Here is a 16,634-nt window from a genome sequence, read left to right on the forward strand (position 1 = left end):
TCTCTCACAAGCCTTGTTAGAAAACACTTAGAGGAGACAGAGCTTCAGAACTGTCAACAACTTCCTGTTAGGTTAAAAAAGGAGGGCTAATGATCATTCTCACTGCAGGGGGTAAACTCTCACACACACACACACAGAGTGAGCTATCGCAGCCAGCCAGATGAGGCAGAGGGAGATAGGAGCTCATCCTCGTGTTTTAACCTCAAGGTTCTTTTTTTCTGCAATGGCGACAGAGTTGGCGGAAAGCTATGGGGATCTCCAGCCAACTTTGTTAGTTATGTAATGTCCTCAGCCTAATCCTTGACTGAAAGCATCCCAGCCTCTTACTGCTGTAGGCTCCATGTATCCTTGTGATTCCCGATAACAAGATAAACCAACCACAATACAAAATAAACAACCCCAGCTGACAAACAGTAAGGAATCTTCACCTACGACAAGATTACCAACAGTGTACTCCTTGTACCCTGCTCTTCTCCTTAGGTCTGGTTCAGCACATAGTTTTGTAAAGGATGAGCATTGAGGAAATTCATGTGAAAATCGAGACTTGTATAGAAAACAGTCTAGAGGAGAATACTGTGCTTGATTTACATATATATGCTTCTACTACCCAATTCAGAGCAGCACATAGCCTGAGGAAAGCCTAGTAAGCCATATTCCCAGGCTCTCAGTACGACAGAATGTTCCGGTACCGATACAGAGGTTTACCCTTGCTACCAGCTAACAACAAACGTTCCCATAACTTTAGAGTCTCATTAGGTCATTACCTAACGTTTTCAGAGAAATGTTCCAGTGATGCGCAAGGACTGTTTCCAAGAAACCCTTTCAGTAATGTCAAATGAAACACGGTTGCCATGTTCTCAAAATATAAGATATTAATGTTCTAGAAACATTCCATGGGAACGTTGCAAGAACATTCCTGTGCATCTGTCGTCATGACGTCGCCTGATGGTCCCAAAGAAACGTCCCCCCCCAAAAAAATATATTGTTTCATTACACATCACTCGTTGTTACTGTGGCAGAGCCCATCAAGGCTGTGATTGGTGAAACACTGAGCCATTCACAGCTCTTTGTTGGCAAGGTTAGGGACACACAGAATGCTTTTAACAGTGTTTTCAATTTACATATTTGACACACATGACTACAATGCACATGTTCATTCATATACAGTAATTATTAGTCAACTGTAAGTATGTTCTCCTCTGGGATTTGAACTCACAACCTCTTGGTTCACAGCATTCCTATTTTTCTGCTACACCATTATGTCTGTGTCAGGTTCTGACTATTCTCTCATCATTGATTTGATAGACTTATTTCCGCAATTTTAGGACTTTTTGTATAGTTGTCTAATGTTGGTGGGGGCATATAATTTTGAGTTAATGTTACTCCTTGAATAAATAAATACATTCTTGAGTACTTTTACCAGAGCTGAGAAAGTGCATTCCCCCTACTGCTTACACCTATCCAGTTATTTCAGATCTACACAAGTGCCCGGGAAGAAGGGCTTAGGGTTTGTGTCTGGACAGGGCCTTATACTGGCCTAATAAGCACACATCATAGGGATAACCCTTATTGGGACAGTGGTTAGGGGCATTAGTCATCGGTGCTGGTGGTCTGGGTTTGAGACCTCCTCCATGGGAGTCATACTTTATTTTGCTAAGAATGCGAGAGCAGTGTGTTAATGTCATTATTTGGCAATCTTTACGACACCCCTAATTTACCTAATTAAAACAAGTCCCTTGTCGAAAGATGAGAATGAGCAGGATTACCCTTTCAGCACAAACGATGACCACAGTTCCACTACCGCTCATAAATGATCCATTTTTATTTCATTCTACATAGCTGATCTGTCCATCCGTCTTCTTGAAATGCACTTTGAAGTAAATCGCGGCTGTGTTAAAAGTACACACTCATGATCATTGATCATGGTGCTTCAGGAGTGACATTAAAACGGGGTAAAATGATCCACCAACATTGGACAGAAAGACTTCAAATGGCTGGAAAAAGTACATACATTCCGTGTGTGGCCTTCTGTTCTCTTTCATGTCAACATAAAGCAGATAAAACTGCCTGGACATTTTCAGGGGGAAAAAAAAGAAGAAAAAAAAGTGAGTCAAACACCCCAAAGCCATACAGCATGAAGCAGGAAGACTTGGATAAACTACAGCCGTGTGTAGAAGAAATGTAGAGTCGCAGGCAGTACAGTACAACAGATACGAAAAGTGAGGTGGCACCAACTGAAGAAACAGTGTGCTACTTGGAAGCTTAACATAATCGTTTTCCCTCCCCTAAGAGTCTTCAAATGGAGTCGCAGGCTCTCTTTGAGGTGCTGTTTTAATGTTTTTCCCCCCCTCCAGACAAAGCACTGCAGATTATCATCAGGTTCACTATAACACCACGCTCCTCTCTGAGTCAATAGCCACATTGTCTGACTGGTGACCAGAGAGATAAGACAGGAACACCACACGCACACAGATAAATGGGCTGTAATAATAATAATTGTTATTATGCAGTAAAACAACAGGCTGACTGACCCATCAAACGGAGAGAAAAAAAACCCACAGCAGTTTCATAATGGACCTGGGAAATGAGGAACTGTGTTTACCTAAGGGCAATTTTAAATTAGCAGAAGAAATCAAATCAAATGTTACTTGTCACATGCTTCGTAAACAACAGGCTAACTGTGAAATGCTTAGGGCAGAGCTGTATGAAAGTAACACTTTCTTAGGGGAGAAAGTAAGATGGCCATTTTCTCAGATAACACAGAAGTTAGAACGACGTAGTAAAGTCGGCACTTTCCTACGGTGGAGGACGAGCTCCCTGCAAAGAAACAGCCCAGTCTGACCATGTTTTGCAAAATTTGGTTTTGAGCGATGGACGTAAAAATAAAATAAAAAATGACCCGGAAGTGTTCTTCAGTTGTAAAGTTGCGTTTAGTCGTTCAAGGATCCAAACGTATGCATTTTCTTATCCTATCTATTGACTAAATGACAGCATAGGTTTAAAGTATCATGCTAGCTAGTCTTAGGTGTTAGCCTGGGAGAAGTTACAGGAGAGACAAAAGTAAGACCATGTAAACTGATGACCTGGAATAAAATAAAGTCAATGTTTAAGCACTGGCCACTGTATCTAGTTCATATTGCTTTTATGTTAGTGTAACGGATGTGAAACGGCTAGCTTAGTTAGCGGTGGTACGCGCTAAATAGCGTTTCAATCGGTGACGTCACTTGCTCTGAGACCTTGAAGTAGTGGTTCCCCTTGCTCTGCAAGGGCCGTGGCTTTTGTGGAGCGATGGGTAACGATGCTTTGTGGGTGACTGTTGTTGATGTGTGCAGAGGGTCCCTGGTTTGCGCCCGGGTATGGGCGAGGGGACTGTCTAAAGTTATACTGTTACATTCGCAAATATCAACAAAGGACTGAATGTTACAAAATTAAACATGACCTCATTAAAATGATGTCTTAATCAATTGACTTTATTTTTTTGATTCTGGGAGTCAATTACGTTATGTCAAGCCATGGAAATGTGGTAAGCAAGATGAGTTTGCCGTTGGGAAGAGAATAAAGATGTTTATTCTATCAAGATTGGTAGGGCTAAGCATGAATAGTCATTAAAAATGGTGGAAAACATCTCCCACTACGTCCCCATTTAAAGTGAGATGAGAAAATGGTTTAATATAGTGTGATCCATTTTAGTTGGATTAATGTTGTAAGGCAAAATATTGTGGTTGAGCAACATTGCAATGTTGACGCATGGTTCATTTTCATACATTTCAAACGTATAGCACTAATTATTCAAATAGACAGAAACATTCAATTATGGCTGATAGTACATGACTTGCCTAGTTAAATAAAAGTTGAAAAAAATAATAAAATGACATTTCTTTTAAGCAAAGAGCATTACAAACTAGAAACATGAAGTTAAGGCCGCCCTAACGCAGGTACAAAAGTAAGATTGCGGTCGTTCTGTTCTCTGGTCTATCACCATAGAATTTAAATGGCATTTACTAATAACAGAGTTGTTTGTCATAAAATAATGGTGTCTCAAGCTAATTAGGAAAAAAACTAAAACTCTTACTTTAGTCCTGGTTCTCCCCTACTCATTCCTAACAATGCAGAGAGAAAATCAGAGAATGAATAACACGAGGAATGAATAGAGAATCAGTAGTGATAACTTGGCGTTATACAGTACACGGGTCAATCAGCCATAGTTAGTTAAATCTACTGTCTTTGAAAAAAAAGGATAGTGTCATGGAGTCCACATAACACCAGGTGAGGATGACAGACTAAAGGAAAGCTGCCTGCAGGTAAGGGAGAGGACATACGGACATGCCTGGTGCCCAAATTGATGACGTATGTCGCGCAATGAGAGTCGAGGGTGGAAACAAATGGTCAGTCATCCTGATGAGCCCTTCCCGGCTAGCTAGTTTATATGCTGGGCTGGCTAGCTCGCGCCAACAACAGCATGGCCCTGGTTAAAACTTGGAAAAGAAAGTTGTGTTCATTTTGAAGGGCGAGGGAGAAGTAACTTGTAGTATTGGTCACCATCTGGATGTCACCGTGACATGCCAATTAGCTGAAGTAACAAGCCGGTGTTAATGACCAGTGCAACGGTGTTGGGAGGATCTTTGCTGACGTGAGTTGCATCCCACCGGGCTATTACATGTCGCAGGCGGTATCTAACGTGGCCAATTTGTTCATTTTTATTTAGAGTAGGATAGCAGCCTGCATGGGAAATATCGTGTAATATTGGTAGTAACCATCTGGATGTCACCGTGATACAGTATACACTGCTCAATGGGGAGAGTTTGCGCTGCAAGCTGGGAACACAACACAGGGCACGGTGTCCTTCACTCCCGCTTGCCGCAGCAAGGAGAGGAAAGTAGCTAGGAGAGTGTCGCCAATATCAGGCCCGAGAGACAGCTAAAGCACATTTATTGTAGGCTAGTGATTTGTACAACCAAGTCATTAACGTCTACATTTCCGTAAAATATAATAATTACTCTGATAGAAACGGAATGATTCTAAACACGCCAAAGAAATTCAAAAAATGTCTAACAGAAGTTTCTAGCTACAATGATACACTGGCTAGCTGGGAAGGGCTCATCAGGACGACTGACTGAACCAAATCCGTTCGTCTCCCCTTGACTATCGCTGCGCGACATATGTCATCAATTTGATATGTCATCAATTTGGGCACCAGGTGTGTCAGCTAAATTCTGGACCTGATTGTGCCCCCCCCCCCTATCTCATAACTAACTACAAACAAAAGTATGGCCCTTCTCTTAATTGTGTTTAACAGCTTTCAGGCAAATTTCATGTCAAGAAGATTTAGTATTCTACGAGACGTTGGTTAATAACCAAGACCTGAGAAACAGATTAGGAAACAATGGAATAATCAGCACAATAAAAGAGTAGAGGAATGGAAGTTCCAGCGCCCAGTTTTACAGGAGACAAGGCTGTGAGCGCCCAGTTTTACAGGGGACAAGGCTGTGAGCGCCCAGTTTTACAGGGGACAAGGCTGTGAGCGCTCAGCCGCGGTGGTGTGACTGCTGCCAGGGGAATCCAGAGGGAGAAACCGAAGTACGGGCCTGGGTGGGTGGGTGAGTGACTGGGTGGGGGTGGGAGGAATGGAAGTTCCAGCGCCCAGTTTTACAGGGGACAAGGCTGTGAGCGCTCAGCTGTGGTGGTGTGACTGCTGCCAGGGGAATCCAGAGGGAGAAACCGAAGTACGGGCCTGGGTGGGGGTGGGGGTGGGGGTAGCGAAAGACAATACAATACAGTGCCTTGTCTGTGTGACCTGATATTTCTGCGATTTCAAAGGTCTCTGATTGAGTGTCTCTCTGGGGGCCTGGCATTTCAGACACCCTAGTGAAGGCAGACTGAGGGACGCAGGCCCTCTTTCATAGCCCCTGGAGAGGGTTCACAGGCTGGGTTACTCACACATTCACAGACGCTTTAGCTTTGGCTGAAAACCTCCCACTATGATACAGAGGTATAATTTAAAAAAATGCTCCCACCAGTCCAGTATTTAATTCATGGTTAAACCTGCCACGTGAGACTGTGTGTGGACCCAAATATCCAAGACCTGACAGGTCTGGGTTCAAATTGTCTCTCAAACCCAGGTCAGGTCCTATTTGATGGTAATGGGGTCTCGGGTCTATGTAACTACAGTTGATAGACCCGAATGGCCCTGACCACAGCTCTGCATATTTATTTTACGCTAATAAGGTGAATTTATTGAATTATAGAAGGCCTAGCCAACATATAAATACCTATGTGTAAACCAGAAGAAAAACTTGGCTGATTAACATTATTGAACATTATTTCACTCCTGTCCAATCGGGTCTGGTCTAAACCCGGACCTGTTAGGGTCGGGTCTAAGTCTGGTTGTCATCGGGTCCAGGTCTGATTGTTCTCGGGTCCATTTGTGTCAGGTCCCACTTTAAAAAAATAAAATAAATAAAGTTCTGGTCTTTTCGGTTCTGGATCTGATTGTCCTCTGGTCTGTTTAGGTCCGGATCTAACTTCTTGGACCGGAGAAGACCTCTAACGTGGTATCTAAAGAGAATGTTGAATCATTCCTTTAGTGTGGGACATAGTTTAAGTGGAGTAGGACTGAGATTGGGGCGGGCATTACCTGCTAACCGTGTATCAAACTGCAGGGGCGCGTTGCGGCTTGCAGCAGCAACCAGTGAGAGAGCACATTGCTGCGTTTGTGACTCAGAGGACAGCAGCTGCAGTGCAATTCAAATGGCAAAGGGTTTTCCTGCGAGAAATGTGAGAGAACCACTTGACAAGGGAAACACTGCCGCTAGGAACTAAAGCTGAGAGACGGTGGACGGCCCTGGCCGTGTTCTGTTGGTCCCTGTTTACTGGACACTGTGAGGAATAGGGTTACTGTGTAATACTGTACCTCACTATGCACCGTGTGAGCGAAATGTTTTGCTTCGGAAACCGTGTTTTCCCACTCCCTTGAGGACATGGGGAAACGAAACGAAGCAATAGTTTCAGGCTGCTGTATGAGACACGTTTGCGAAAGTGAAATGTGAAGAAAACAATCGTTACGCGCTGCGGCCGCTGTCAAGATGTTCCCAAACCAGCTGCGTGTTGCAGTGGTGTTACCGTGGTGTGCGCAGTGAGGTCCCCAGCTCATTGAGGGCTTTGATTTGGGCTCGCACGCCAAAGGCACATTCGACCACACCAACAGATGTGCCCCTGCATGTATGCTGCCCACATTAGGAAACACTTCCATGTGGCAAGCTATGACAAGACAAGGTGATACATTCTTTCACAGGCCCTGCAGTCTCCCACCATTCCACCACACACTCACACACACACACACACACACACCTCCAAATGTCCTCTCCATCGAGTCATATTTACCTGTTGTTGGATCCAATTCGATCTCCTCTTTCTCTTTGCGCTCTCTCTCCTCTTTCCGTGCCCTTTTCCCCCCACTCTTTTTCCCTTTCCTCTCCTTCTTCCTGCCCTCCGACATGCTGTCAGTTGAAAGTGTAAATCCTCTCAGGAAAAAAAAAAATCACTGACAAAAACAGGTAGTCCTGTGAGGAGCGTGTTACGCTAGACTCTAAGCTTGTCAGAGCGTCTCCCCTCCTATATAGACTTGCACCAATCACCCACAGTAGGGAAACACCTACTCACAGCAAAGAGAGAGAGAGAGAGAGAATGAAAGAGACGACCGAAGAGGGGGAGAGAAAAGTAAGGAGACCGCGCTAAGGAGAGAAAGGGGAGGGTAGTGAGAGAGACCTAGGGGGTGAGCAGGGAGGCATTTCTCATTGCTGTACAGGCAATTAACTGTTCCCTGCCTAGAACTATCCGATAAACACAGCCTCTTCTAGGCCCTCATGCTGGAGCGGAGACCTGAGAGGTCCAATCCCAAATCAACCCTTTCCACTCTCGCCCCTCTGCCCTACACTTGCGTGTTCACACGCGTAGGGGCAATCTAGACCCTACGTTAGCCACCTCGACCATGCCAGCAACGCTGTCAGCTCCAGAGCGAAGTGGAATCACATAAGGCACCACATTATTGAGTTTGCGCAACAACAACAACAAAAAAATATGCAGAGGCGTGCCTAATGATATGCCACGTGCATTTGTTTATGTCTGATTTCGTCATTTGACACGTGTATGAGATGGCATGGGATTTGTTTACTTGAATGTCATGCTTGTTTTATTATTTAAAAGCGGAACATGAATTGCATCATTCAAATCACCGGTGTGTCCCGAAGTTTGATGGTTTTATTGATCCTCTCGCCACTGTCAGGAAGCGACCCTCGAGTTTCGTCAGGAGCAAGGACAACAGAGGGCCCTCGGAGCGAGTTGATAGGGGTATGGGGGTGGTTTGGGATTCACAGAGACCACAGAGCAGAGGTGATGGCCCATATAGCAGGCCACCTGTAGCCTCCCCCAGCCCCAGCCCCAGATACCTCTAGCCTGGAGCATATCTGGTCTTTATGACTGACCCTTGCACCCCTGGAGAAGGGCCAGTTAACCCCTCCCCCATGCTGACCACCCATTGGGTCTGCCCCCTGTGCATGTTGGTTAGGGGGTCTCTACATGCTCCCCAAACTCACACAATGTGGTTCTGATTTAGGTAATAAACACTGAAACCTAACGAGGATATGCATTGAAAACAATGAAAACTAGAAACGTCACAATGCATGACATATGCATATGCTCCTTACACACAATCATCCATTTCCTCTCCACACGTCTCCCTGTCCCCTTTTCCCTCCTCTCTCTCTCTCTCTCTCTCTCTCTCTCTCTCTCTCTCTCTCTCTCTCTCTCTCTCTCTCTCTCTCTCTCTCTCTCTCTCTCTCTCTCTCTCTCTCTCTCTCTCTCTCTCTCTCTCTCTCTCTCTCTCTCTCTCTCTCTCTCTCTCTCTCTCTCTCACATTCTCTGGCCCCTTTCTGCCTCTCCCTTTCTCCTCCCTGTGTCCTCCTACCCCTGCCGTGTTAGCAAGCCCCAGCATGTCTGTGGTTGCGTCTCTCTCTCTGCCGGCGCATCGTCATCACCAACCTGAGGAGCGTGCTCTGTCTCTCTCTCACAATCACACACATACACATGCAGTCTGTCTTACACATCCAGCAACACTGCACAGCACTCATACAGTGTAAATTACTGCTGATATATTGATGTAATTAAATCCAATAGCCTGACAAATAAACGTTTTCTGATCTCAGAGGCTTGAAGAACCACTCACACATGTCTGTCAGAGACAGACAGGTCAGTGCCGAATGAGGTGAGCCCCTCCCCTCATTACAAAGAGCCAGTCGCCCGCCCTCGGTTCATTCTCGAGCAGGCCGGACTTTCTTTTGTAGTAAAGCGGTTTAAAAGGAGAGATGTTTCATCTTCATGATTTCCAGTGGCTCAAAGGGCTCCTGTGAAATATGGGACTGTAGGCTTCGGGAACTGGACGATGATTAGATGGACCTTAAAGAGATTCTCCGGTACCTCTGTATACTTTTTAGTCAGTAGATCTGTTATCTCACTCACGAGCCAAAAGTGGTCCTTGAACATTGCATCGTACGTCACATATAGTATATGCAGATATGTGCACGGTGCCATTGCTCTCTCTCCCTCTGCTGTGTCCATTGAGCCTTCGGGCCCTCCTTGCAACCTCATAGGATAATGCTGGGTAGGCCTCTCGCCAGCTGTCACTCAATTGCGAGCGGCTGAAGCTCATTGGCTAGAACTCGAATTGCTAGGGGACTGTAATTCTTCTCATAGATTTATGTATGTCTGAACTACACATGGAAACATCCAGCCCAAAGCGGGAGGCTCAAAATGCTTTCTTAGTCGCCAGAGAACCGAAGCATGTCTTTAACAGTGGGAAAGCCTTCCCTCAGTCAATAAGGTCCTGTAGAAAACCTCTGATACAGAACATTGGTAAGGAATGATCTGTTTTTGGTCACACCACTTCTCAAAGACACACCACTTGTTTCCATATAGTGAATGTGTAGAAGGAGCCCCGGTGCTGAATCTCAATGACTCCGAGCGGTAGGCCTGTCACATCCAGATTTAACTTCTCACGGGCCAGGCCCAGAGGACCATGGTCCCTGAGTGAGGGTGGAAAATCTCTCTGGTCGCTTGGGTCACAGGAGATGCCAGGGCTCGTCATACAGCAGAAAAAAAATGATCTCTGCTATCCGGAGCTTGCCTGGTCATCGAGGGGTTACCAAGATGAGGGATGAGCCTTCTTCCCTCACTCTGGCTAAAGTGGGGAGTACAGCTAGCGCAAAGAACCATGGGTAGTGCGCATTTTCTTGTGATGAAAGAGATCTACGGATGCTTGGCTGTTCTTCCAGATCTGTTTCACCACTTGGGGATGGAGTCTCCATTCCTTTTAAAGGGGATTCTCCCTGGATAATAAGTCTGCTCCTAAGTTTAGTACTCCCGGGACATGCGTTGCGAGTAGGGACAGTATGTGTGCCCTGCTCCACTGAATAATCCTGATGGATAGTCTGTAAGCACAAGGACCAAGTGCCACCCTGGTGGTTGATATAAGCCACCACAGTCGTATTGTCTGTTCTGGTCAAGTTGTGACAATTCCAAAGGGAGGGTAGAAAGTGTTTCAGTGAAAGAAACTGGCAGAAATTTGAGGTGATTTTATGTGAGCAATGCAGCGTTTATTGCATTCCCCTCGTCAACGGCGCCCCAGCCCGTGAGTGGCATGTCTGTTATCACCACCTTCCTCTTGCCACTACCCCTAGGGGTGCCAGAAACAAAGATTGAGGGGCTCGTCCAGTGACGGAGAGCCAAGAGACATGCAGAGGATACCTTTATCTCACCATTGTGGTGATGCCGTGTAGACATATGTTGGGCAGACACCCAGTACTGGAATTTTCTCAACCTCAGTGGGGCAAGAGGTACTACTGAAATGGTGACTCTAGCGCCCCCTGTGGAAAGGGAGAGCCACTGTCGAAACGACCCAATGAGTTAATCTAAGAGTGTCGAATGGCGAGAGAGAATCCAGCATTATGCCTATATATTCTCCCCCCTGATTGATCTTGAACCCCAGCTTGGAGAGGGGGGGTTACAAGGGAAGCAATGTCTCTTACTGCTTGCTCCCAGGATGGGGGCTAAGCAGGTAACTGTCTATGTAGGTGGAGACTCTCTCAGTGCCTTGATTCTCAGGGTTGTGAGGGCACAGTGTTACCTGAAGAAAGCCGTACGGGTATCATCCTTTCTCAGTCTAGGAGTCTCTTTTGACCGTAGCAAGGTGAGGTGTAACCGGTTAGTTTAGCCAACGAAACGAGTGAACGTTAAATGTATTACACAAGAGAGTAGGCTGGCAATTCCACCGTAGATGGGAGAGCCAGTAGCAGCCTGCATCCCAGCATCGTCGGGTGCCAGCAACAAGAGTGAGGTGGTTTGAGTACCTGCCTCAGTGGCCATAGTACATTGAAATCAGGGAGTCAAGGTTGGGCCGTGGTCAAGCCACTGTTACCCTTCCTATGTCCCTAATTAGTGGAATAAGTCCTGCTAACCTAGTAGCGCCTGCTGCGAATTCGTCTTGACAGGCATGAGCTAGCTTATTTGGTGCCTCATGGCCAGTGTTGGGAGTAACGCGTTTTGCAGAAACAAGTAATATAACAGTTTGTGTTACTCCAATTGGAACAGTATTACAATTACTGATCAAAGAAATTAGTTGTTACGTTTGCTATCATTCCCTTCCTATTATGGTTATAGATCAAAATGAATATGTCTGATGATTATTCCCTCTGTTGAAGCAATGTAAAAAATATATATATATTTATATATTTTTAAATCCCCGCCCCAGATTCTAATTGTTTCCGTCTGTCACGTTCTGACCTTAGTTCCTTTGTTTTGTCTTTGTTTTAGTTGGTCAGGGCGTGAGTTGGGTGGGAAGTCTATGTGTTTTTCTATGTTGGGGTTTTGAGTTTGGCTTAGTATGGTTCTCAATCAGAGGCAGCTGTCAATCGTTGTCCCTGATTGAGAATCATACTTAGGTAGCCTGGGTTTCACTTTTGGGTTGTGGGTGTTTGTTTCCGTGTGAGTGTTTGTTGCCACACAGTACTGTTTCGGTTTCGGTCGTTTCACGTTTATTGTTTTCTAGTGTTCAGTTTATGTCTTTAAAATAAACATTATGGACACTTACCACGCTGCGCATTGGTCCTCATATCCTTCTCGCTACTCCTCCTCAGAAGAGGAGGAAGAATGACGTTACACCGTCCTCTCACCAAGTTCCTGTTTACACACGCACACACTACAACTAACTGCTTTAGTGGGGAGATGAAACATGTGCTTTCTCAGTGTGCAAGTATTCCCATTACTTTGATTTGGTAGGACCAGTGTTGGGAAAAGCTACTCTGAAAATATAGTTTACCAAGATACCATTTATTTTACAATGGAAGAAGTTCAGCTACACTAAAGCTTCCTTTTAAAAACTATAGTTCACTGAACTTAAGTTACTCTGAAAAAATTGCTCACTGCATCCAAACTACTTCGTGAAAAATAACCGTATGGCGGTCTGAACTGTCATATACTTCAAATTGCACAAACAGATCACTTTGGGGTCAAATGTTAACAGAATGTGTATTTTAGCCTATTCAACACAACAGCTAGGTTTCAAGTGAGAATTATAGACACGTTTGAAGCCAAAAAATAAAGGAAATTAGTGCACCCATATTTTATTAGATTTTTGCAAAACAAAGTAGTGTGTAGTTCCAGTAGTTAGATGGACTGCAACATGGCAAAAAGTCATGAACTACTGAAAACCTTATTTAAATATGAATCTAGTTCAACTACTACCAAGCTACTGCAGAATGTACTTAAATTACTAGATGATTTACATGTAGTTCATTACTCCACAACACTGGGTAATAGCCTAGCTAGTAAGCACAATGTTAGCTGGAGGAAGCTAGCACTTTGTTAGTTTTGCTATAAGCAGTGAATCTAGGGCAGTTGGTCTAGTCAATGTGTTATGGCGGGGCGTGGGCTGAGTTAACGAGAGCGCTAATAATTCTACCCTTTCCGGTGGTGAGCTACCCAGGTTCCCTAAGCCATGCAGCTAAGCTAGCCAAGTTTCAGTATCAAGCCGTGTGACACGAGCTACCACAGGAGACAAAGGGAAGAAAAAACAGGAAAAAAACTAACTTACCCGAAGCAAAAACTATCCTTTCGATAGTCGCCCATCACAGAAGATGAGAGCTGAAAAACCTGCGTACGGCGGCTGTGAATAACTGAACAGGAAAACAGATCAAGTCGTGCTGAGGAGAGCTTAGGTTATTTATAATAAGGGTTACATGGAGAGAGAAAAATCGGACATATCTGAAATGAAAATGGATGGCCCTCCATTCAGCAAAATATTTTGGAATCTAAACCCTCCCTGAACACTTGAAAAACAACTAGTGACCCTCTATATCCAAAACAATCATTAAAACAAAGTGGATAGCAGAGAACATGTCAACCATTTACCCTTACTTCTTGGATAGACCAGAGCCTTAGATATGCAGTTTTAGAAACTGTTCTTCGTCCTGTTATTACATACCAAAACGTGAGTTTTTTTTATAGCACACAGAGCTGCAGGCCAGAAGGTAATGAAACTGCCCCTGTTTGCAAATAATAACATCTGAGGCGTCATTAGGAGTCTGAACATGGTACTTTCAAAAGTTAGGCCTGCTTTTCCACCCCAGACAGTGAGCGTTTAAGCAACAACAACAACGACAAAAAATCTTCTAATGTACAGAAAGTTAATAGCTTAAATCAATTGATAGTGACAGAATTAGATTACGTCCCTGGCAAAGTCAGCCTTTGAATGTCAAAGAAACAAAACAATGATATCCCCATATGCATCGGAGTCACGTCTTTCCTGGGTATTTTACAGCTTGTTTCTAGCATAAAGCATCACGGACCAAAGCGCTGTTATAGATCGATTGATATTATGGGATCCATTATATTTCTCCAACATCTTAAGCTAACAAGGGGTAGGCCTGTGCTTTTTTGACATTTTCTCGAAGAAGAGGTAGGTCTATGGTAGACCCTCTCATAACCCCCTCAATTGGAGTCTTGCTTTTTAACTTAACAGACCTTCATTGGCCTGGAGGAAGGCTATTTAAAAAGAGTGCATGGCGGATTGTTGAATTTACAGACACATTTGCCTACTTTCAGCACCATGAGCTGTTCATTAACGATTGATTTCAAGTTTCAGAACCACAATGTAAATGACTCAAATCTGACTTATTGTGAGATCGGTAACTCTGATAAATACAAAATGGCCATGGAAACATATTGTTTTGAATAAAAAAAATCTATGATAGTAGTAGCAAGCTGTCAAAGCAGAGCAGACCAGGCTCAGGGTTGGAATATCGATTGTGGTGTGTAATGCAGCCTAGTTGTATTTACACCATCCCAGCTATCTTAGAAATATAACTTTGCTCTGGGCTTCTCCGAGCATACACTTCATAGCCTATAGCGTGTAGATCATTTGATTGACACCACACTAAATAGCCTATAGGTGCAATTGATATTGCGTGCCCAGCGGAGAATCAGAGGTGAAGGGCGGCATCGTGCACACACCGATATATAGCCTGATAAGCAACTCATTTAAAAAAACTATTGAAATGTCATCAATTACAAATTACGTGACCCTCCCCTGGACTAGATAAAAAAAATACTAAATCCCCTTGACTGAAATTAAAAAAGCATGACCCTCCCCCATTTTCCTCCAGTAACCATTCTGTAAATTCCGATCTGTCCCTTAGAGTAGTACTTTTCGTGAAGAACATAGGTGAGAATGATCAGATGGTGGGTGAGTGGCTCCTTATAATGAGGGGAGGGGATCACCTCATTCGCCACTGGTCCTGTCTCTCTCCGATAGACGTGTGATTGGTTCTTCAAGCTTCTAACGAACGCAAGCTATCGAAACAAATAATCGAAAGAGAACCACCCATTACTAAGCGAGGTTTTACATTGATGAGATTGGAAGGAGATTCTCGAGAGACATTGAAAAGAATTCAGAGAATAGACCGTTTTACTATAATGAAAACTCGCAAACTTGTCATGTCTCGAACGCTCACTCTGGAGGTCGCTCAAGACACTCGGCCAGCAGTTGCCCCCGTTCCAATTGCAGTAAAATCCGCTTACTTTGAAATTGATGTTGTAGCTTTATGGGAATCTCAGAAGACAAGAAATCACCTGGCCATTGAATTAGAAACGTTTTCAGTCGCATTTAGCGAGAGTGTTATATGGTAGATGCATAGTTTGCATGCTTAGCCTACTGGGCTACTGGCTACTGGGCTACTGTGACACTTACGGTACATTTGAGCTGGGAAACCACCTTTACAATCAATACATTACTCTGTTCTGTTTTTTTTTTTTTTCACTGTGGAAGTATTGTACATTGAAAACGTTAGGGCTACCCTGTAACCAACAGACTAGAACATCCAATGAAACTGGCCTAAATTAAACTCAGCATGACTCATCTTCTGGTTTGGCATCAGGGGGGGGGGCGTTCGTCATGTCCCAACAAGTCAGCCCGCTCACCGCAATTCTCAACTCAGGGAACTTTCAAAAACCAAATAGAGCCCAGGTGCCCAATGCCAACTTGGTCCAGTCTCTCTCTCTCTCTCTCTCTCTCTCTCTCTCTCTCTCTCTCTCTCTCTCTCTCTCTCTCTCTCTCTCTCTCTCTCTCTCTCTCTACCCCACACTTAACATCGCTCCCTCTGTTTACATCTCCCTCTTCTCCTCCTCTCTTACAGTTTCTACATGGTGATCTAATCTGTGAGCGGGGATGACAGAGCAAGCAGGACTTGAAGGGCTTCGGTGTATCACGAATCAACCCCTTCCCTCTTCCTCCTCACCCCCTCTCCCCCTCTGTTGAGCAAGATGAGACTCGTTACCGTGCCTCTGCTGTCCTCTCTGGCACTAGTGTCTGTGTGTATGTGTATCTGTGTGTGTGCGTCACAGAGTGTCAGTGTATAATGTAACAATACTAATGTAACAGTAATGCATGTACATGAGAAGGAAGTACCTGATAGTAAAATGCCTCAGGCAAGAGGGTGGGTTTAATTAAACAATCTCAGTGTTGTAAGTGCAGTGTGTTCTTTGAGAAGGGAAAAAAAATAGAAGGAAAACACATATGCTACGGGACTAAAAATGTCACTGTTGTCCTCCCCACTGTGTTTCTGCCATGACATGAAAATCCTGTGTTGTGAAATTGAAGGAGAGGAAGAATAACATGTGTGTACATTGATGAGCTCTCTGCACATGGCCCCCAACCTTTTCCTCTCTGCTCCCCATGAACTCTTGTTTTCAGGCAGGGCCACTACCAAGCAAATGGATGGAAGATTAAATAAGGGATAAGAGCAGTCCATCCTGCCTAAAATGGCTGCACTTATCCATGTGTGTGGGCATGTGCCTGGGAGTGTGTACTAGCCTGGGGATGTTGTGGGTGTACCAACCTCACTTTGAGGGCGCCTACTCTTCATCCTGTTTACAAACAAGAAAACGCGGCTATGTTTGACAGTGGAGGCTGGTGGGAGGAGCTATAGGAGGACGGCTCATTGTAATGGCCGGAATGGCACAAAAAGGAACGGAGTCAAAGATGTGGTTTACATATGTTTGATGTGTTTAATACAGTTCCATTGATTCCA

The 16,634-nt window shown here is 44.5% G+C and overlaps 1 protein-coding gene across 4 annotated transcripts in view; it reads right to left on the reverse strand.

The window, feature by feature from the left end:
* The window catches only part of LOC124006299 (pro-neuregulin-2, membrane-bound isoform-like), a 102,581-nt gene that overhangs the window by 53,686 nt on the left and 32,261 nt on the right, over positions 1-16,634 (reverse strand). The window contains exon 1 of one of the 4 annotated variants that reach the window (XM_046316274.1): positions 13,142-13,196. The exons of 2 other annotated variants lie outside the window; for them this stretch is intronic. Coding sequence is in view for 1 of the 2 variants with exons in the window: in XM_046316250.1 (XP_046172206.1) it covers positions 7,381-7,495 (115 nt within the window). In the remaining variant the exon portion in view is untranslated. Of the gene's footprint in view, positions 1-7,380; positions 7,860-13,141; positions 13,197-16,634 lie in introns of those variants that run through there. One more of the 4 variants, XM_046316250.1, reaches the window with a different exon arrangement.

Source organism: Oncorhynchus gorbuscha, linkage group LG02 (genome assembly GCF_021184085.1).
Source record: "Oncorhynchus gorbuscha isolate QuinsamMale2020 ecotype Even-year linkage group LG02, OgorEven_v1.0, whole genome shotgun sequence".
NCBI lineage: Eukaryota > Metazoa > Chordata > Actinopteri > Salmoniformes > Salmonidae > Oncorhynchus > Oncorhynchus gorbuscha.